General features: G+C 38.6%; 3 protein-coding genes across 3 annotated transcripts; 1 reads left to right on the forward strand and 2 right to left on the reverse strand.

Annotated features, from left to right (window-relative positions):
• Positions 1-329: 329 nt before the first annotated feature.
• Positions 330-2,667, reverse strand: tstd3 (thiosulfate sulfurtransferase like domain containing 3). Its single transcript, XM_015017575.1, has 4 exons — positions 2,435-2,667; positions 2,182-2,349; positions 1,852-2,011; positions 330-938 (listed from the first exon to the last, which is right to left on the reverse strand). The coding sequence occupies exons 1-4, from the start codon at positions 2,649-2,651 to the stop codon at positions 881-883; spliced, it is 603 nt and encodes a 200-aa protein (XP_014873061.1). The 5' UTR covers positions 2,652-2,667; the 3' UTR covers positions 330-880.
• Positions 2,668-6,280: 3,613 nt separating this feature from the next.
• Positions 6,281-8,612, reverse strand: LOC106936506 (thiosulfate sulfurtransferase/rhodanese-like domain-containing protein 3). Its single transcript, XM_015017564.1, has 4 exons — positions 8,380-8,612; positions 8,127-8,294; positions 7,797-7,956; positions 6,281-6,883 (listed from the first exon to the last, which is right to left on the reverse strand). Exons 1-4 carry the CDS (start codon positions 8,594-8,596, stop codon positions 6,826-6,828), a joined length of 603 nt encoding a protein of 200 aa, XP_014873050.1. The 5' UTR covers positions 8,597-8,612; the 3' UTR covers positions 6,281-6,825.
• Positions 8,613-8,710: 98 nt separating this feature from the next.
• On the forward strand, positions 8,711-17,342 carry LOC106936525 (ubiquitin carboxyl-terminal hydrolase 45-like). Its single transcript, XM_015017587.1, has 6 exons — positions 8,711-9,086; positions 10,877-10,987; positions 11,917-12,086; positions 12,517-12,617; positions 12,884-12,984; positions 17,270-17,342. The coding sequence occupies exons 2-6, from the start codon at positions 10,885-10,887 to the stop codon at positions 17,275-17,277; spliced, it is 483 nt and encodes a 160-aa protein (XP_014873073.1). The 5' UTR covers positions 8,711-9,086; positions 10,877-10,884; the 3' UTR covers positions 17,278-17,342.
• Positions 17,343-21,645: the final 4,303 nt, after the last annotated feature.

The following is a 21,645-nucleotide window of genomic DNA, read 5'->3' on the forward strand; positions in this document are numbered from 1 at the left end:
AAAAATAAATACATGTGAAAATCACTGCAAATTACAGAGCATTGTTAGAGTTTTCTTTTAGCCTGTAAGAAAATTCTCGAAGAAAAAGAATTTTCACAATCAGTTTCAGTTTCCAGAATTATCTAGACTTGAAAGATGATTGAATAAATTCCAAAAAACAAAGATAATTTCATGCAGTTATTCACCAACAAGAACATGTGAAAACAAATCAAGTAATTTCTTTCAACAATGTAAAGAGCTACATGGATAAATCTTCTTAGTGAAATTGTCAAGTGCAAAAAAAACAACAAAAAAACATTGCAAGTGACTTCAAGTAGAAATAGATTGGATCCAAAACGTTCAGCAGCAGACATGTTTATTGAGCCCTCTGGTTTTTACTCTTTGGATTCACAGTCGGGTAAAATTTAAGCTCTCACACACACATGCAAACACACACACATTTTCAAGTAAAGTTGAAATATGAATTACATTCTTAAGTATGTGACTCTCCAATACGAGGTGAAACTTCCATAACTAGAGGGAGAATAAAATATCACATAGTTTATTAATGTCTTTTTTTTCTTTTTTACAAATACAAATCTGAAAAGTGTGGCATGCATTTCTATTCAGCCCGATGAATACTGATACCTTAAAATGAAATTCCAGCGCAATTCACTCCTAAAGCCCCTTTATGATATTATTGTATAGCAGTAAATAGAATGCCACCTGCCTGGTCAACCGCAAGAACTCGGACTGAAGTTTGGAGGAATTGGGTTTCAATCCCTACAGCGGCGCTCCAGAGAACCAATACTGAGGTGGCAGAAAGCAGAGGAACTAGGTCACCAGTTTGTCTCGACTGTGATCGCACTCATCGTAACTTCCTGTTTCCAAAATCTGTGGATCACTTCAGCTGTTCCTGTTCCGCCCAGTCTTGCCATCCACCGGGATAATGCTGAACACTGCAATGAAAGAGAAAAAAAAAAAAAAAAAACCTTGAAGAAAATCACTCAAGTCCTTCTCAATGTTCACTGCTGATTAAAATAGGTTTCAGTTCAGTAACGAAAAAAATGAATTCTCAAGTAGTCTCTTTTTTGAAAGGCAATTTTATTACTTCGGGGTCCATTTTATTTGGAGTTGTATTTATTTAGTTTGAATATTTAAAATGTCTTCCAGTTAAATGTTTTATTATCATTTATTGCGATAATTTCAACAATTTATCGTCCAGCAAAATGTGTTATCGTGACAAGCCTAACTGCACACATCTACTTTACTTTGATGGCATGTCCTCTACCATTTCTCATAGTGGGAAGAGCAGAAGAAAAATGGTGGCTTTGTTACATATTTATAATTCTGATATGACAAGTAGGTGAAAACCCTGTGACACTTTGAGCAAGTTAAATTTTTATTTCTTTATTTCCAGTGTGAAGTTATTCTACAATAAAAATAAACTTAAGGTTTTTTCCTGTTACTAAGTGTTGTGGCTCCACTTTTTTGCTCTACTTTTTGGCTTGACTTGTAACAGATGTGTGGCATCTTTCCAAAGAACACTACATAATAAAGCTTTGTGCAACAACAGGGTATAAACTGAAACCGCAATAAAACACAGTCTCACATGACACTGCAAGGCAGCCTTTGGTCAGATAGGGAAAAAGATTAACGTCAGGGAGATCTGGAGTATCACTGGACACCACATTTTCAGATTTTTACTTCTAAACCAAATTTAAAATCACGTTTTCTTTAAAAATACAACTTTATTTTTTCTTCAAGTTTGTAGTTGTGACACAGGTTAAAAAAAAAGTTGGATGAGTATGATTTTTTTTTTTTTTTTTGCATTGCACTTTTAAATTTGGAGGTTTCAAAACAATCACTTACTCTGTAAAACCCAGCGAAGCAGCTGTGTTGAGGGCAGTCTTGCTTCTGACCCCGGCCAGACACATGAACACGATGTTATCCTTCTGCCTGGGCATTTCACCGTCATACTTTTCTTTGAACTCCTCCGGAGCAAGCTGGAGGGCAGTGTTCACCTGTCCCACTGGGCAGTGAAGGCAGCGCAAAGAGGTCAAGAGAAAGAGAAAGCGCCCTTAGATAAAAATAACACATTTATGAAGCTAGCTGCTTTTAAAGAACATTCACTTAAAGTATTTTCAGATTTTAAACCATTAATACCATATAATGACGATTAAATTAGCTTTTTCAACTCACGTGGGACGTTGACAGATCCGGGGATGAAGCCGTACTCTCGGAGCTCCCAGGGTTCCCGGACATCCACAAGTACAGTTTTGCCAACAGCCAGGAGCTGCTTCAGCTGCGCATAACTCACATCTGTGTTCCGTCCTTCAGAGCTGAATCTGCGGAGATGGAACTCTGTTTCTGAAAGCCAAACAAACAAGGGGGGATATAAGGATTATGCATGGGCCTCGTTGCAAAACAAGGAGTCGTTTAGTGTTAAACTCACTTTTGCAGCCCCGGTAAGTGTCGACAAAGAAGGACACAGCTAGTCGTCCCACAGGGGAAGAAGACCCACGAGGAACGGGGAGTCTCGAGAGAATACCGGTTAACCTCCAGCATCTTCTAAGCGCCATAATAACCAGTGTGTGAACAGAAAACCACGTTACCGCACAAAACTTAACACCAGAATGATTCTTCTGCGCTTGCGCAGTTGTGCAGATCATTTAAAGGACAAACTTATGTAAATAATATCACCTGTGAATATTTAGTAATTCATTTATTTATTTATAAGCACATATTTAGGACAAAACCCCATTGAAAGTTTTAGAAAGAACATTTAACGCTGGTTAATTCTGAAAGAAACGTTTTCCACTTTACGCGAATCCTTCATTTGATCAAGCTGCGCTCCCGTAGTTGCGTCACATGTTGACTTCTGCGGCTAAAGTTGGAGCTACCGATAGCTTAGCAACATCTTCTGGTGAAAGGGAAACCGACAGAGAGAAAAACACCGAGTCTGTGGCTTGTTCGCTCGTCGCTAGCGTAAACATTTGGGAGGTCGTAAAGTGAAAGTATTGTTCTGTGTGAAAGTTACGTGTTAGTTGCTGTATTTGTTGCGACATGCTAATCCAGCTAGCTGGTTAGCTAGCCAGGAAGAGTTGAGACATAACTGTTGGCTTCAGCCAACATAGACAGCAAAGGAGCGAGCTGAGAGAGGTAAGTTTAAACTGCTTTCTTCGCGTCTGGTCATGAAAGGAGGGGTTGTGCTTGAGGTGTAGGTTGATCATGTTAACGATGGGAAGTTTTTAATGCATAAATCCGAACTGTCCACACTGTGTAGGCCTCTTATCTGTGTTCTTGCTCATTGTAGAGTAGGTATTCACTGTGAATTCACTCTCTTTGTTCACCCATCCTTTTTTTTTTTACTCTAACGTATTCATTACTTGTTCAGATAGGATAGAATCATTAGATTTTACATAAATATATAAAAACTCTAAATATCACGAGCGAATATTGGATAAATCATTTAAGGAAAGATCTCTTGGATTCCTGTGGCAACATGAGAATATGGTTGAAGTACTTGCTTTTAGCAACACCAGAAAAAGCAGTGAAGGTTTTTGCTGTATTAATTCATTCATCTGAATTGTCCATTACTTGTTTATCTGTCTGTCACCCATCTATCCCTCTCTACAATACATTTGCCCAACATCCATATGTACATCTGTTTGTCTATCCATTCATTCATTTCCCGAGACTGTTTTTGTTTCATATCCCACATTTTAAACCTTATTACTGTAAAAAAAAAATTTAATGACTAGAAACATTTTTATGCTTTTAAATGTAAAGTATTACAGAAATATAAATGTGGAGAAATTTAAAATTTCATCATGGAAACTTGTTTAACTTCCCACAACTTCATGATTAACATGGATATCTTCATCCGAAGTTTGGCGTTTATTCAACTTTATGTTGAATAAACAATGTGTTTTTATTAATTTTGGCTCAGTATCAGATAATAACTTTTGCTTTCACGCTCCAGTTTTTTCTTTGGCCTGGTTTTGGAGGCAGAGGAAGGGTGGGCTTAGACTAAATTATTTGCATTTGATCCATAAACTGTTGAAACAGCCTCATGTAGGAATCATTGTCAGGAGGATAACTTGTCAAAGCAATGATTCTCTGTTTTTCATATAAGAAAATGGGCTATGTCACACTTTCATAATTTTCTCTCCCCGATGTCTCATCGATGTGTTATCACGATTGTCTGTGGACTTTTGATTCTCTTAGTGGAGCATGTTGATAACAAATTAAAGAACACATATCCAAATAGTTGTCCAATATTCACAAATTCTTAGACAGTTGACAAGAAATGGATGTCCCAGCAAATTCATCCCAAATTCCAGAGAAGTGACAAAAACCCAGAGCTCCTTCTCTGACTTTAAGGTCCTCAATGAATGCGTTAAATATTAAAGTTAACCTTGGTGCAATAAGAAAAAGACTAAACAAACTTTAGATGTAGCAGAACCAAGGTGCTTTGAAGTTAAAGGTGAAATCTCTTTCCAGTTTGTTCTTAAATGGACAGGATAACTCACTATAAGACTGGTTTATATAATAGTGGAGCGCTTCAAAACACAGCTGGAAGTCTGTGATCGACTGAAAAAGACATGGATCAACGTGCTGCAATGGTCCAGTCAAAGTCTAACTTACAACCTGATTGAAATGCTGTGGTAGGAGCTTAATGGAGCTCGCGGAATGAACTGAAGCAACAATGTGTAAGGAAGTCTGTTTCAACATTTCTCCATATTTATGATGAAGAATAATAATGACCATCTACTGAAACATGAAGATTATTTAGCTCCCTAAATCATCATATTGGACTGTTCTGACTTATGAGCGGTTTGGGATTTTGGTTTTAAAGTTTTGTTGAGACATTTTTGCTCTTTTTAGCAAAAAACACCCAAACAAAAAAAAAAAAACTAAACGAGCTCATTTTCTATCTGCACTTTCAGAGCTCCAGATGCGGCTAAAGGATCCCTTTTCTTTGAAAGCCGCCGACATGACAAAGCGGACTAATAAACCACGGAAACCTCGAGATGAGGAGTCATCAGATGAAGTCAGTGGTAAGTCGAAAGCACTCAGCTTAAAACCAAACCTGCCATTAATGATCAGGTTTGGTTTTAAGTGCTAACAAAATATTAACGTTTTCTGAACAGACAGTAAAGTAGACAGAAATCTGAAATGTTAGTTTTCTTTTTGCTGTTGCTCCACTTTTGAAACTGCTACTACTTTCTATGTTTTTCTGGAGCTAAAACGATTAATTGCATCAGGAGTGATTAATCGGTTATTGAAATAATCATCAACTAATTTAGTAATCGATTAATCAATAACTGGAGTATACAGCCTCAAAAAAACCGGCAGATTTTAGAAAGAACTCACAGCAATAATTGAGCCAAAATTGTACAAAAAAATAATAAATTTAGCATTTAATATGAAAAATGCATTCTTTGTTTGTAACTATGTTTTACCAAGTGGCAAATTTTAGTTCTGTAAATTATTCAATAATCAATAAAAATAATTGATTTACTGAAACAATTGTTAGTTGCAGCCTTAATTTTATCTAACTNTCGTAAATAACCATCTCTTCTAGAAATAAAACAAAGAGCTAAAACCAGGTTTCAGAATGCTGTTTGGAGCCATTTCCCAGTTTTATTTTTGGCACTTGAACCGACTTTTAAACTCTAACTCTAACAAATCGGAAACATGGAGAGTTCCAATATTAATGCTAATTCTGTCAAGATGAGTTGGTGAATTTTGGTGCCTTTATGTCGTAAAGTTGACTCCATCCTGCCTGTTCAGTCTGTTCAACTGGGTCAGTTCAACCTGAGTATGAAGGTTTCAAAAATTAGTGTGCATTTAGTAAGTAAGTGAATAAAACAAACAAAAAAAATCAACAAAAAACTGATGGGTAAAATATTAAAATCAAGGTACAATGTGGCAAATCAAGCATAAAGTATAGCAATTAAAAATAAATACATGTGAAAATCACTGCAAATTACAGAGCATTGTTAGAGTTTTCTTTTAGCCTGTAAGAAAATTCTCGAAGAAAAAGAATTTTCACAATCAGTTTCAGTTTCCAGAATTATCTAGACTTGAAAGATGATTGAATAAATTCCAAAAAACAAAGATAATTTCATGCAGTTATTCACCAACAAGAACATGTGAAAACAAATCAAGTAATTTCTTTCAACAATGTAAAGAGCTACATGGATAAATCTTCTTAGTGAAATTGTCAAGTGCAAAAAAAACAACAAAAAAACATTGCAAGTGACTTCAAGTAGAAATAGATTGGATCCAAAACGTTCAGCAGCAGACATGTTTATTGAGCCCTCTGGTTTTTACTCTTTGGATTCACAGTCGGGTAAAATTTAAGCTCTCACACACACATGCAAACACACACACACATTTTCAAGTAAAGTTGAAATATGAATTACATTCTTAAGTATGTGACTCTCCAATACGAGGTGAAACTTCCATAACTAGAGGGAGAATAAAATATCACATAGTTTATTAATGTCTTTTTTTTCTTTTTTACAAATACAAATCTGAAAAGTGTGGCATGCATTTCTATTCAGCCCGATGAATACTGATACCTTAAAATGAAATTCCAGCGCAATTCACTCCTAAAGCCCCTTTATGATATTATTGTATAGCAGTAAATAGAATGCCACCTGCCTGGTCAACCGCAAGAACTCGGACTGAAGTTTGGAGGAATTGGGTTTCAATCCCTACAGCGGCGCTCCAGAGAACCAATACTGAGGTGGCAGAAAGCAGAGGAACTAGGTCACCAGTTTGTCTCGACTGTGATCGCACTCATCGTAACTTCCTGTTTCCAAAATCTGTGGATCACTTCAGCTGTTCCTGTTCCGCCCAGTCTTGCCATCCACCGGGATAATGCTGAACACTGCAATGAAAGAGAAAAAAAAAAAAAAAAAACCTTGAAGAAAATCACTCAAGTCCTTCTCAATGTTCACTGCTGATTAAAATAGGTTTCAGTTCAGTAACGAAAAAAATGAATTCTCAAGTAGTCTCTTTTTTGAAAGGCAATTTTATTACTTCGGGGTCCATTTTATTTGGAGTTGTATTTATTTAGTTTGAATATTTAAAATGTCTTCCAGTTAAATGTTTTATTATCATTTATTGCGATAATTTCAACAATTTATCGTCCAGCAAAATGTGTTATCGTGACAAGCCTAACTGCACACATCTACTTTACTTTGATGGCATGTCCTCTACCATTTCTCATAGTGGGAAGAGCAGAAGAAAAATGGTGGCTTTGTTACATATTTATAATTCTGATATGACAAGTAGGTGAAAACCCTGTGACACTTTGAGCAAGTTAAATTTTTATTTCTTTATTTCCAGTGTGAAGTTATTCTACAATAAAAATAAACTTAAGGTTTTTTCCTGTTACTAAGTGTTGTGGCTCCACTTTTTTGCTCTACTTTTTGGCTTGACTTGTAACAGATGTGTGGCATCTTTCCAAAGAACACTACATAATAAAGCTTTGTGCAACAACAGGGTATAAACTGAAACCGCAATAAAACACAGTCTCACATGACACTGCAAGGCAGCCTTTGGTCAGATAGGGAAAAAGATTAACGTCAGGGAGATCTGGAGTATCACTGGACACCACATTTTCAGATTTTTACTTCTAAACCAAATTTAAAATCACGTTTTCTTTAAAAATACAACTTTATTTTTTCTTCAAGTTTGTAGTTGTGACACAGGTTAAAAAAAAAGTTGGATGAGTATGATTTTTTTTTTTTTTTTTGCATTGCACTTTTAAATTTGGAGGTTTCAAAACAATCACTTACTCTGTAAAACCCAGCGAAGCAGCTGTGTTGAGGGCAGTCTTGCTTCTGACCCCGGCCAGACACATGAACACGATGTTATCCTTCTGCCTGGGCATTTCACCGTCATACTTTTCTTTGAACTCCTCCGGAGCAAGCTGGAGGGCAGTGTTCACCTGTCCCACTGGGCAGTGAAGGCAGCGCAAAGAGGTCAAGAGAAAGAGAAAGCGCCCTTAGATAAAAATAACACATTTATGAAGCTAGCTGCTTTTAAAGAACATTCACTTAAAGTATTTTCAGATTTTAAACCATTAATACCATATAATGACGATTAAATTAGCTTTTTCAACTCACGTGGGACGTTGACAGATCCGGGGATGAAGCCGTACTCTCGGAGCTCCCAGGGTTCCCGGACATCCACAAGTACAGTTTTGCCAACAGCCAGGAGCTGCTTCAGCTGCGCATAACTCACATCTGTGTTCCGTCCTTCAGAGCTGAATCTGCGGAGATGGAACTCTGTTTCTGAAAGCCAAACAAACAAGGGGGGATATAAGGATTATGCATGGGCCTCGTTGCAAAACAAGGAGTCGTTTAGTGTTAAACTCACTTTTGCAGCCCCGGTAAGTGTCGACAAAGAAGGACACAGCTAGTCGTCCCACAGGGGAAGAAGACCCACGAGGAACGGGGAGTCTCGAGAGAATACCGGTTAACCTCCAGCATCTTCTAAGCGCCATAATAACCAGTGTGTGAACAGAAAACCACGTTACCGCACAAAACTTAACACCAGAATGATTCTTCTGCGCTTGCGCAGTTGTGCAGATCATTTAAAGGACAAACTTATGTAAATAATATCACCTGTGAATATTTAGTAATTCATTTATTTATTTATAAGCACATATTTAGGACAAAACCCCATTGAAAGTTTTAGAAAGAACATTTAACGCTGGTTAATTCTGAAAGAAACGTTTTCCACTTTACGCGAATCCTTCATTTGATCAAGCTGCGCTCCCGTAGTTGCGTCACATGTTGACTTCTGCGGCTAAAGTTGGAGCTACCGATAGCTTAGCAACATCTTCTGGTGAAAGGGAAACCGACAGAGAGAAAAACACCGAGTCTGTGGCTTGTTCGCTCGTCGCTAGCGTAAACATTTGGGAGGTCGTAAAGTGAAAGTATTGTTCTGTGTGAAAGTTACGTGTTAGTTGCTGTATTTGTTGCGACATGCTAATCCAGCTAGCTGGTTAGCTAGCCAGGAAGAGTTGAGACATAACTGTTGGCTTCAGCCAACATAGACAGCAAAGGAGCGAGCTGAGAGAGGTAAGTTTAAACTGCTTTCTTCGCGTCTGGTCATGAAAGGAGGGGTTGTGCTTGAGGTGTAGGTTGATCATGTTAACGATGGGAAGTTTTTAATGCATAAATCCGAACTGTCCACACTGTGTAGGCCTCTTATCTGTGTTCTTGCTCATTGTAGAGTAGGTATTCACTGTGAATTCACTCTCTTTGTTCACCCATCCTTTTTTTTTTTACTCTAACGTATTCATTACTTGTTCAGATAGGATAGAATCATTAGATTTTACATAAATATATAAAAACTCTAAATATCACGAGCGAATATTGGATAAATCATTTAAGGAAAGATCTCTTGGATTCCTGTGGCAACATGAGAATATGGTTGAAGTACTTGCTTTTAGCAACACCAGAAAAAGCAGTGAAGGTTTTTGCTGTATTAATTCATTCATCTGAATTGTCCATTACTTGTTTATCTGTCTGTCACCCATCTATCCCTCTCTACAATACATTTGCCCAACATCCATATGTACATCTGTTTGTCTATCCATTCATTCATTTCCCGAGACTGTTTTTGTTTCATATCCCACATTTTAAACCTTATTACTGTAAAAAAAAAATTTAATGACTAGAAACATTTTTATGCTTTTAAATGTAAAGTATTACAGAAATATAAATGTGGAGAAATTTAAAATTTCATCATGGAAACTTGTTTAACTTCCCACAACTTCATGATTAACATGGATATCTTCATCCGAAGTTTGGCGTTTATTCAACTTTATGTTGAATAAACAATGTGTTTTTATTAATTTTGGCTCAGTATCAGATAATAACTTTTGCTTTCACGCTCCAGTTTTTTCTTTGGCCTGGTTTTGGAGGCAGAGGAAGGGTGGGCTTAGACTAAATTATTTGCATTTGATCCATAAACTGTTGAAACAGCCTCATGTAGGAATCATTGTCAGGAGGATAACTTGTCAAAGCAATGATTCTCTGTTTTTCATATAAGAAAATGGGCTATGTCACACTTTCATAATTTTCTCTCCCCGATGTCTCATCGATGTGTTATCACGATTGTCTGTGGACTTTTGATTCTCTTAGTGGAGCATGTTGATAACAAATTAAAGAACACATATCCAAATAGTTGTCCAATATTCACAAATTCTTAGACAGTTGACAAGAAATGGATGTCCCAGCAAATTCATCCCAAATTCCAGAGAAGTGACAAAAACCCAGAGCTCCTTCTCTGACTTTAAGGTCCTCAATGAATGCGTTAAATATTAAAGTTAACCTTGGTGCAATAAGAAAAAGACTAAACAAACTTTAGATGTAGCAGAACCAAGGTGCTTTGAAGTTAAAGGTGAAATCTCTTTCCAGTTTGTTCTTAAATGGACAGGATAACTCACTATAAGACTGGTTTACATAATAGTGGAGCGCTTCAAAACACAGCTGGAAGTCTGTGATCGACTGAAAAAGACATGGATCAACGTGCTGCAATGGTCCAGTCAAAGTCTAACTTACAACCTGATTGAAATGCTGTGGTAGGAGCTTAATGGAGCTCGCGGAATGAACTGAAGCAACAATGTGTAAGGAAGTCTGTTTCAACATTTCTCCATATTTATGATGAAGAATAATAATGACCATCTACTGAAACATGAAGATTATTTAGCTCCCTAAATCATCATATTGGACTGTTCTGACTTATGAGCGGTTTGGGATTTTGGTTTTAAAGTTTTGTTGAGACATTTTTGCTCTTTTTAGCAAAAAACACCCAAACAAAAAAAAAAAAACTAAACGAGCTCATTTTCTATCTGCACTTTCAGAGCTCCAGATGCGGCTAAAGGATCCCTTTTCTTTGAAAGCCGCCGACATGACAAAGCGGACTAATAAACCACGGAAACCTCGAGATGAGGAGTCATCAGATGAAGTCAGTGGTAAGTCGAAAGCACTCAGCTTAAAACCAAACCTGCCATTAATGATCAGGTTTGGTTTTAAGTGCTAACAAAATATTAACGTTTTCTGAACAGACAGTAAAGTAGACAGAAATCTGAAATGTTAGTTTTCTTTTTGCTGTTGCTCCACTTTTGAAACTGCTACTACTTTCTATGTTTTTCTGGAGCTAAAACGATTAATTGCATCAGGAGTGATTAATCGGTTATTGAAATAATCATCAACTAATTTAGTAATCGATTAATCAATAACTGGAGTATACAGCCTCAAAAAAACCGGCAGATTTTAGAAAGAACTCACAGCAATAATTGAGCCAAAATTGTACAAAAAAATAATAAATTTAGCATTTAATATGAAAAATGCATTCTTTGTTTGTAACTATGTTTTACCAAGTGGCAAATTTTAGTTCTGTAAATTATTCAATAATCAATAAAAATAATTGATTTACTGAAACAATTGTTAGTTGCAGCCTTAATTTTATCTAACTTTATTTTAGTTATGATCTGTTAAAGAATTTTTTTCCAACTCCATAATTTGAATAAACATAACTCTAATTTGCATTTAGACTTGCATTCGTAGATGTTTTAGAGTTTTCTTTTCTTTTCTGTTGACTTATTTTGAAACCAAAATTGATTTTGACTTAAACCTTGACTCTTGTAAATGTGTTTATAACAGCTTTTAAAGGCCATGGTTTAAATTATCACTCCCATTTTGTTACTATTCTAAAATGTTGTTTTTAAGTTTCAGGCTGTTATTTGCTAAAACCATTCATTAACTGGTATTTCAAGCTTTTAGGAGCACTCTGTAAATTTAATCACTTTTTTTAAAAACCAAAGACCCTGAATAAGTGGTCCCCCTTTAAAAGTCCACGTATAGAAAACCTTTAACCGATTGAATGTTGTTTGTCAACCAGGGTTGACATGCCAACATGTTAACAAAGCAGTGGACCTGAGCTCGGTGAAGAAGTCGGTCCTGTCAAGCGTGTGGTTGGTCTGCTCCGAGTGTCTGAGGGAGAGGACGATGATCGACGGTGAGCCGGCAGCGTCCCACGACATCCTGGTCTGCCTCAAGTGTGGCTTTCAGGTCTGATTTGCTTCTCTTACATAAAACATTGTAAAAACATGATCAAGAACATTGTCTTTTTTTTTAATCTTGCAGTATGTTTGAAGTTGGCCATTTATTTACTGCTTATTTTGACTAAAAAAAAACAATTTTTTTTTATTAAGGCTTTAACTAACAATTATTTTAGTAATTGGATGTGAATATAAGCACATGGTCTGTTTTTAAGCTTTTTATTTGTGAATAATAATAATAATAATAATAATAAAAACATATCTCTTCCTTCCATTTCCCAAATCTGCATTACATTTTTGTCAGCCTGTCATGTTAAATCCCTTTAAAATACACAGTAGTTTGAGGTTGTAATGTGAGAAAATGCACATACAAGTCTAATTTTTTTCAATCAGTAGAATTATATTTTAAACTTAAGCTGTCTCAATGAACTGTCTTACAGGGCTGTAACCAATCAGGAATCCAGCATGCCGTCAAGCATCACCAGACTTTTCATCCAGAGTCGCACTGTATCACGATCAGCCTGAACACGTGGAAGGCCTGGTGAGAATCCCTGCAGGTTACCGTGACGAGGAAAAAGTAACGCTGCACAACCAAAGGGCTGATTTATGACAATGTGTTTGACTTGCATAGATACTAAACAAATTTAGACTATTTTTAGTCAAAATTCACATTAACAGCTTTTACCAAACAATTTTATTCCACTCATACCAAATTGTTGTTAAAATGATCAGCGCATCTGTTTTTGTCTGCTTAGCTGTGTATTTTTGTCATATTCTTAATGAAATATATTTTTTAATTGTCAACAGGTGCTTTGAATGTAACGAAGAGCTCTCTACACACTGCAACAAGAAGGCTTTGGCTCAGACTCTCGACTTTTTACAGAAGCATTCTGTCAAGGCGACATCAGGTAATACTTACAGTTTTATTCATGAAGCTCTTTAAAACAACACCGTTGGTTGGTGCTGCACATAAAACAAACATGTCTACATCCCCGAAGTTTACTGATGTTGAACGCAGCTGTTTGTCATTTGATGATCATCATAACACTGTATAGCTGCATGACTGTTTTAACATATTATGTTATTTAGTTTTGTCAACTTCCATAGTAAAGAAAAGCCAGTTTTAAACCAATTGTTGCAGTAGTCTGCTTGCCGTACAGCGGCTCCCCCTTGTGGCAGGAGCTGTCTCTTCCTCCTGCCAGTCACAAAGTAAGACAAACTGAATCAAAAACCCGTTCATATTTCATTCTTCATTCTGAATAATTATGTATTATGATTTTCTGTGTGTTAAAGGGAACAGCAGATACTAACATAGACTGGTAGCTGCACTAAACATTTGGACTAAGCTGTCCTTTTCACCTCATTCAGACCACCTGAGTCCTCCTCGCTCAGTCAGCCATATAACTCCTGATAATCTCATGTATTCACACACACACAGACACACACACACCTTCTGTTGCTGGCTCCTGGTGCCCCCCACTGCATTGTGTTGGCATGCAGGGAGCTCTACTAACAGACTGAATCTGATCAGGGTGGTGGGCAGCATCAGCACTTTTTGGTCTCAGTGTAGCCCACTGCCCGGTGCCACGTCGCCAGCGGCCAAGCGGCCAGTTGCCCAGGCCCAGTGAAGCTGGTCCCTTATGTCTACCATTGCAGGATTTATCTGCCCTCCTCTTACTCCCCATCCTACACCTCCCACCTCCCGCCCCCCCCACCTTGCGCATCGCATGACTGCACGTATTAAAGGAATTAAGCGCTCGAGTGACGCTTCCTGCCTGCGTTCCCTGAAGAACGCGAGCAGCTGCGTGGGGGTCCAGCTTCCCGCGCCGTCGTCCTTTGTCTCTCCGTCGCTATCTGTAGCCGTCCTTCCCGCGGAGCCGCTGCGCGTCTCACCACCTCTGGGCCTGTGCGCCGCACTAGTGGGAGCCAGGGTCCTCAACAAGTCAGAGCAACTGGATTTTAACAGCTGGAGCGCTCCAACTCTCAGCGGAGACACGCTGACGCACAGAAAGGGACAGAGGATGCTGAACCTTGAAAATATCAACTTCCATGTGAAAATATCGACTTTGCAAATGTGTTGTGAGCCCTGCTGAAAAAATTAGTTGTGTTCTTATTTGGAGATTTATTCTTTTATGCATGTCTGTATTTTAAAATGCCAAGTTTATTCTGATGGAGGAAAAACACCAGATCTTACCAATTATTTTTAGTTTAGTTTCTAGTGCAAATATATTAATACACTTGAAATAAGACAAAACTAACTTACAAGTAACTTTCCAGCAAGATATAGGAGCCTGTATTAAGTCAATAATTACTTAATATTGATGACAAAGTACAAGTTCCATTAGCAAATTATTTCACTTTTAACATGGGGAAAATATATAAGTGAAATAATCTAACAGTGGAACTAGTTCTTTTTTGTAAATCAATTATTAAGACTGACATATGAATACTTTTTTTTTTTTTTTTTTTTACTTTTTGTGTCATCGTGGCACAACAAACTAGATTGTGGAAGCGGACTAGTTGAAGAGAAATATCTTTGTTGATGTTTGAGGGCAACAAAAGACTTCTGGCTAATCACTCATCATTTCACAAACCTCCGGCACAGGAGGGGAGGCGTGTCAGCCTGGCCAGAGGCGCTGCACTAGAGTTCACATCAACCAAACTGAGATGTAGGATTAAAGTTGGACCAGAGTTCACATTTTTGGCTCTCATCAGAGTTGGATATCGCATTCACACCTCACCAAACAAACTTGACATTTTAGATAAACTACAGTTTGATTAAAGCGGACTAACAAGGGCTGGTGTGAACGCACTTTCAGTCTATTTTTAGATGCATGGTTCCTGCCAGTTTTCTGACCTCTTTATTTTGTTTTTTACAGCAATTACGTAGCATCAGTATCTACCAAAACGACACTTTTTGTTAGACCGGTTGATTCGCTCCAAACAAGTGGAGGGAAATGCATTTCATTAGCTTTTTTTTGCAATATTTTAAAAGTTCGCTCATATTTTGCGTGACAGTTCGATGGAAACATAGTTATTGTTTTCTTAAAGCATTATTGTATAATCTGATTAAACATAGTGGAGTTGCAACACACCACCTATTGCTAATCCACGATGACACCTGACAGAAATATCTTAAATTCAGAAAAATTGAGGGAAATGCGTTGGGGTCTTTCCTCATAAACCAGAACAAACCCGTTCTCTGGGGGAGCCATGTTGTGTGGCACCAGGTTCGCTGTTGACCCCCCCCCCCCGAAGTGGAAAGTGACCTCCTACACCTTTCTTCTACATCTTCCTCTTTTAACTGACCTTTCACCCTTTCCCTGCCTCTCAGTTCTCCCACACCGGTCTGCAGCTGGGTATAGAGGCGGCTCCTTCATTGTCGCAGCAAAGTAGATATTTGTTGCCTGGTAAGCAGCTTGTGAAATTGCATTTGATTGTGAAGGCCAGGTTTTTCTTAAGAAGCCACTGTTATGGTTTTTTTTTTTTTTTTTTCCTATAGACCTCAAGCACAAAAGGAGCCACAGCTCCGATTTTTTTTTCCTTCTTTCTCTTCCTTTTTTCAGAATCTATAATAATTTTGTACAACAACAGCTCCGGGAAGAAAGAAAGTCGATTAACTGTGCTCTCTCACCATCAAGGCCTTCAGCTCAAGTACCAGAGTCCCAGCAGAAATCGAATTGACCTCAGGGAGCCGGGCTCTGGAGTTGTAACACAGCTGGGGAGGCTTTGTTGAGTAAATTAAAATGTCGGCGCTGGAAGGACAGCGCTGCTTGTTTCGCATTGAAATCTGACAATCCCGCTTCTGTTTTCAAGCTGTTGCCTTTCTTCCTCAGATTGTGCTGCATTGATATGCGCGCCATTATGCTCTTTGTTTGTTCTTGTGTTTTCTGCTTTTACATCATACTGCAAAACTGGCAACATAATCAGATTATGAGCCGGTTTTGACGTTTGACCGCCAACGTTTGGGTGTGGAAGAAGTCTCGAAATGAGTTTTGGAATGAAAGCTTGATTGTTTCTTCTGAAATTAAAGTTAAAGTTCATCTGAAGCTGGCTTATTTGTGTGAGAACCAAGCATGTCTTTTTCCAGCATACACTGGCAACTTTTATCACGTTTCCTCTCCTCTGTTAGATAATTTCAGAAAGTAAAACTTCCACACAAAGAGACATTCTGTAACTGATGGGTACAGCGAGATCCCGCTGTAATTACACGTCAGTATTCACCTGCAGCAGAGGTGTTAAAGCGGAGGCCCTTGGGCCACTTGTAGCCCTCAAAATGTTTTAGAGTGGCCCAGAGTTGCGTTTCAAGAGCGCTACAGATAAGGTTTACACAGACTGCTGGCACAGTTTACTCAAAATCAAACCTGGTCACACATTCTTTAAACGTTGGTGAGAATAAACAAAAAGTGATTTCAGAGCAAGACAATTGAAAACAATGTCTTCAGAAATCAAAACAAGGAAGAATCTTTATGTTTCAGATCTATTACACATTGATCCCCAGAGGCGTCACTATGTTTTAAGAACAAGGGGGGCCTGAGCCCCCAAGGTGTGCGGGCAAGATTAACATTTCTGAAACGGCAACAAAAACGGAAAAGTTGCTTTAAAATGGTGTTCAGGGTAATAGAAACCTCTTCTACTACAAAATATGACTGGTAATGGTTAATCAATGAATTAAAATGATTTTCTAGTAAAGGTTGCCAAGGTAATTATCATTTTCTGGGCTCTACATTTACGATTGTTAGTTGCAAGGATTTCTAGCCGTATTTTCGAGCATGTTAAGATTATTGTGGTAACAAAATATGTCTTTTGCATTCCTTGTTCATATGTGTAATTTTATACTTCTATCATGTTTTAAATAAATACGTAAAATACATTTTACAGAAATTTCCCAGTATATTATAATATGAAATAATGGGAAACTGAGATTTCTCATCATATTTGATGAAAAAAAAAAAGAAAAAACTTTAAAAATAGACACAATTTATTTTTTTAAGCGGTCAATCAACGGACAACGATAAAGTATGGCATGACTGGTTTAAATTAATTTTTTTAGACTTAACACTGACAAAATTCTATGAATATAATCCAATCATCTGCAGGCATTTTAATTCTTGTTTAATTATAGTTGATTTTATTTACTCTGAATTTAATTGACGAAAACATGAAGTCATAACTTGCTTCATGTTATTAAAGGAACATGAAGCTTCCCGCTCTTTCCTGTCTTCTGATGTCAACATTTATGCGAGAGTGTCTTCCACCTCCAACCTGGACATTACACCATTGGTTATTTTTAAATCTTGTGCCGCTTTTCTGCATTTTCTGTTCTATTTTCACTCTTTTTTATTTAATTCAGCAACAATAATGTAAGTGATTTTTTTTTTTTCATAGTTTTTTAATTTTGAGTTTTGATGCAGTTCTTCTCTTGGTTTTTGTTTAGGGCAAAAAAAAGGTCATTAATGAAAACTCATGTACTAAATAACTACATGCTAAATAAAATGCATTTCAATTATTAGAAAATTTGTTGTCACCACATTTATGTTCATGCTGCTGCTATTTATTCCAGAAGCTTTAATGTCAAATAAATTAGGATAATGCTGTATGGAGTGTGTTTTGGCTGAAATGTTGATGTAAATGTGTAAAGTTTGTTCATGTTTTGAAAGGGTTTCATCTTGGTGGAAAAACAGTCGCATTGTTACATGATGAATTAGCGCTTTGGCTTTTTGTTTTGGGTAAGCCGCAGTTGAGTTTAGGCACCATGGCAACCGCTAAAGGCAAAGCATTCACGCACGTCTTCTTACCTGTTTTTATTTGTTTTGCAAACGGCCATCTTTAGGAACTGTCACTTCAGCTTTGCCGAGTCAGTGGCTAGATGCTCGTCCCCTGGTGGTGCTTTAATGAAAGTAATCAAGAGTGAGTCTCTATTTATTACCACCATTGCACAGAAAAGTAGGGCAGATAGTTGGTAGCGCAATCTGTTTGCTTGTGTGTGTGTGTACGTGTGCGTGTGTGCGCGTGTGTGTGTGTGTCTTTAAGGAGCATGTCAGTGGGCTCTCTTGGCCTCAGATGGCAAGAAAGCAAGCTTTTTATGCCCTGCAGTCACAACAAATTAGCGAATGAATAAGACATTTGGTGTTGCCTGGCCTTCCTCTTGAGTGCCTGCTCTGCATGAAGTGAGCTGGCCTTGGCCCTCCATGCTGCTGTGCTGAAAGTGAGCATGGACGCACAGATGAAGCCAACTGGCCGTGCGATCCGGCTGCCTCTCTATTCAGCTGTGAAGCTTGTGAAAAAAGAAAAAGGCTGTGAAGAGTCTGTTGGAAAATATCTCTTTGCAGAGACTTGTTGTTGTTTTAGATTAGATCAGTATAGTTTTTGACCTCAAGTGCCAGTTGGGGGTGTGGGGGGAGGATTGTGGCGAGTTTGGTACTAAAAGCAGTAGATGTTGGTAAATGGCACACTTGAATGTCAGTTGTTGTTTCACCGTAGAAAAGTTTAGCATCTACGGGTGTAAATGTAAGAACTGCAAGTAAGTGGTATTGTTTTCTGATTAATACCAATGTTTGCCCTTGTCCAACCCAGGACCTGGACGTGCACATGCAGGTAAACAGCGCGACAGGAGAACGTTTCTGTTTGACGTTCGCTCTTTGTGAAGCCCAATAGGGGTACAGCCAATCATCCCCAAGAAGGATTGTCATAAGATATCTCTGTAAACTCAGTGCAATCAGCTTGACTTTGCTATATAAGCTTCTAAATGTACAGAAACTGTACATTTAGAAGCAACTGGAGCTGTTGGTGCAAGTGCCTAGAGATAATATTCGACGTAATTTGACTCTAAGAATTATCTGAATCAACAGGAGGATCATCAGCATTGTTTCTACGGACTCTTGCTCCGTAGAAACAAACCAGTGACTTGGCTTTCCTTTACAGGAAAGCCAAGTCACTGGTTCATCTGTCCATCTCTGGGCTGGCATTGCAGGAGGTGTTGGTGTGCATGCATGCCTGTGGTCGAGCTCGGGCACCTCGGTGCTTCCCTCCTCCCCCGGGGGAAAGGCTCCACAGTGTCACTGCTGCCCACACTCGGTGGCTGAGCAAGGAGGGCCAGGTGGTGGTGCCGAGCGCGGCACACTCAAGCGTGGACGTGGCGCATGCTGACATTTGCCTTCGCCGACCGCTGCAGGGACAGGAAAGATCTGCTTTTCCATATGCTTGTGCTCGTTCCAGCCCTCCCCTCCGCCCCCCACAGTCTCAACCAGATGGCTCCCTGAACATTGTTTACCTTGGGTGACGGTCCCAGATGCAGAGTGTGTCCATCGGCATCTTCTTTCCGCCCGTTTGGCTTCCTCATTCCTCTTTTACTTCCAAGTGCTAGTCACAGTTTTTTCAACTCTTGCCGATTCCACTATCTGGCTCACGAACACTCGGACACTCACGCTTACTCTTGTCGTTTTGTTTTTTTTTTATCACTCGTTGACTCGTGCAAGAGCAGATTGTTTCACACCAACCTCAAAAGCACAGTTTTTCCCTTACCTCCCCATCTCCGTTTGTTTTCTTTGGATTCGTGTGTGTTGACATCTGGGAACTCCCTTATGGCAGCCTGACGAGGATAAAAAACAGGCCTACAGATGTTGCAGGCACAGAGGTCCAGATGCAATTAGCTCTCCTAGACAGAGTGCTTCGACAACTCGTCGTCCTGACAAGCTGAACCTCACCTTTACCGTCGTTCTCCCTAAAATTCCAGGACAAGCTGAAGGATGTGTACGCTGTTTCTCATCAACTTTTACCGAATGGTAGAAGGTAAAATTCACGCAGTCAAAGCATTTGTTGAAAACAAGACTGTAAACTTCCCAAAGAAGTCACCCTTTTCTTTATTTTTCTTGTTAAACACAATGAGACATTCACGTTGTGTGTGTGTTAGAGCGTTAAGTCCAAGGTTTACATTCCAACGACTTTAGAGTTGTGGCCCCCCTGTGGAGAAAAGCCTTCTTGGTAGTCGCTGTCACTGTAAGTTGAATAGATCTGCAATAAAGATGTTGTGCACAAGAAGTGAATACATGCAAAGGCAAGGCCATTTGGGCGCTGAAGTAAAGATGCAGGTTCTTACAAAAGGCTTGTGGTTCAATTGATTTTCTTTGGTTTAGTGGTTTAGGCGTGAACAGGTCGGGCTTGTGACCTGTGTTTATGCATCCTTTGTGAATCCCGGCATTCCTTTGAGATCTCCACAGCCTGTAGCGCTGAAGGCGCCAAGTCCCTGATGGAATCTGCGTTTTTGTGACTTTATTTTATTTATTTATTTTTAAATCATTATCATCTCTCTACAGAGTAATTTTAAGTTTTCTTTCTCAACACAAACCATTGAATACTTCAATGAAACGTTTCTGTCATTGTGAAACCAGAAGGAAGTTGTTTTTTTCTTTTAACATGAAATTCCTTCTCCAATGAAAAAGTTTTTAACATTATGTTAGATTTATTATTTTTTTCCCTTATCTTTTCATGTCATACAATAATGCGTGGATAGAATTGTGACCTTCTGTACTGCAGTAAAGATTGTTTGACCAAAAAGTTCAGAGGACAAGTTGTATCAAACCTCTCTTCTTTTGACTTGTGGAAATGTTTGGTCTTTGTTGTTGAGACACGTGTGATTGGTTTGGACTCTAGAGGCCAGTACTTACAAATAATAGGAATAGTCCCCAGTTCTCTAAAATGTGGCCAAGTTAAGTCAGAGCATCAGACCTAATAATTAGCATCAGGATTTGTCCAGTGGATGACAAAAGTACCTCCCTGAACTGCTTGACATTTGGAATTTTAAGTCATAGATGAGCAGAGATCTGCAGCAGGGAATTTGAGTAGTGAGTTGTTAAAAGATGTTTTTGAATACATTTTGAAAAGTGTGTTATGTGAATGGATGCAGTTAGTGTCTTTTTTGGGTGTTTTTCTTTCAACTTTATGAACTTTAATACTTGTTTTTTTTTTCTCGCAAGCTCGGTCAGATGGGTAATACAGAACATGCCAGTAGCAGGTTTAAGCTCTTTCACAGATTCTCATCGGGATTTGAGTCTGGACTTGCTATCAATACAAGCAAAATTTGGCTGTTTTTTGTTTGTTTTTGTTTTTTTACCAAAAAGGGTTTTTGTGTAAATTCTTTTGTCAAAAAAAGCCAAATTTAGTTGAACATGATTGATTTAATAAAGCAGTAAAGAGGGTCAAACATCCAAGGGGGTAAATACTTTTATAGGCTCTGTAGCTGCTAGTCACTAACTGGAACATTGGTACATCAGCGTCTGCTAACATGTGTTGGCGCTCCGTCAGTCAGATGTTAACCTTCCTGTTCTGCGATCGGCTCATGCAGCTGCAGGATCCGCTCCGGCTCGTCCCTCGCTCCGCGCACCGCTTCTCACTGACCATCTGTATCGTTGTTTCTGTCGAATGTTAGTTTTCAGCGGCGATCAGAAGTAACAGCTGGCTATGGAAGGGGAGTTCTCCTGCCCTAACCATCGCCCCGCTCCCCCTCCTCCTCACAAACCAGCAGAAACTTCAACAGCTGTCATCTGCCTTCTCCAAATGACCCAGCTCTC

The sequence above is a fragment of the Poecilia latipinna genome, unplaced genomic scaffold, assembly GCF_001443285.1.
Source record: "Poecilia latipinna isolate Pla-1442-1.1 unplaced genomic scaffold, P_latipinna-1.0 Scaffold76, whole genome shotgun sequence".
NCBI classification, from domain to species: Eukaryota; Metazoa; Chordata; class Actinopteri; order Cyprinodontiformes; family Poeciliidae; genus Poecilia; species Poecilia latipinna.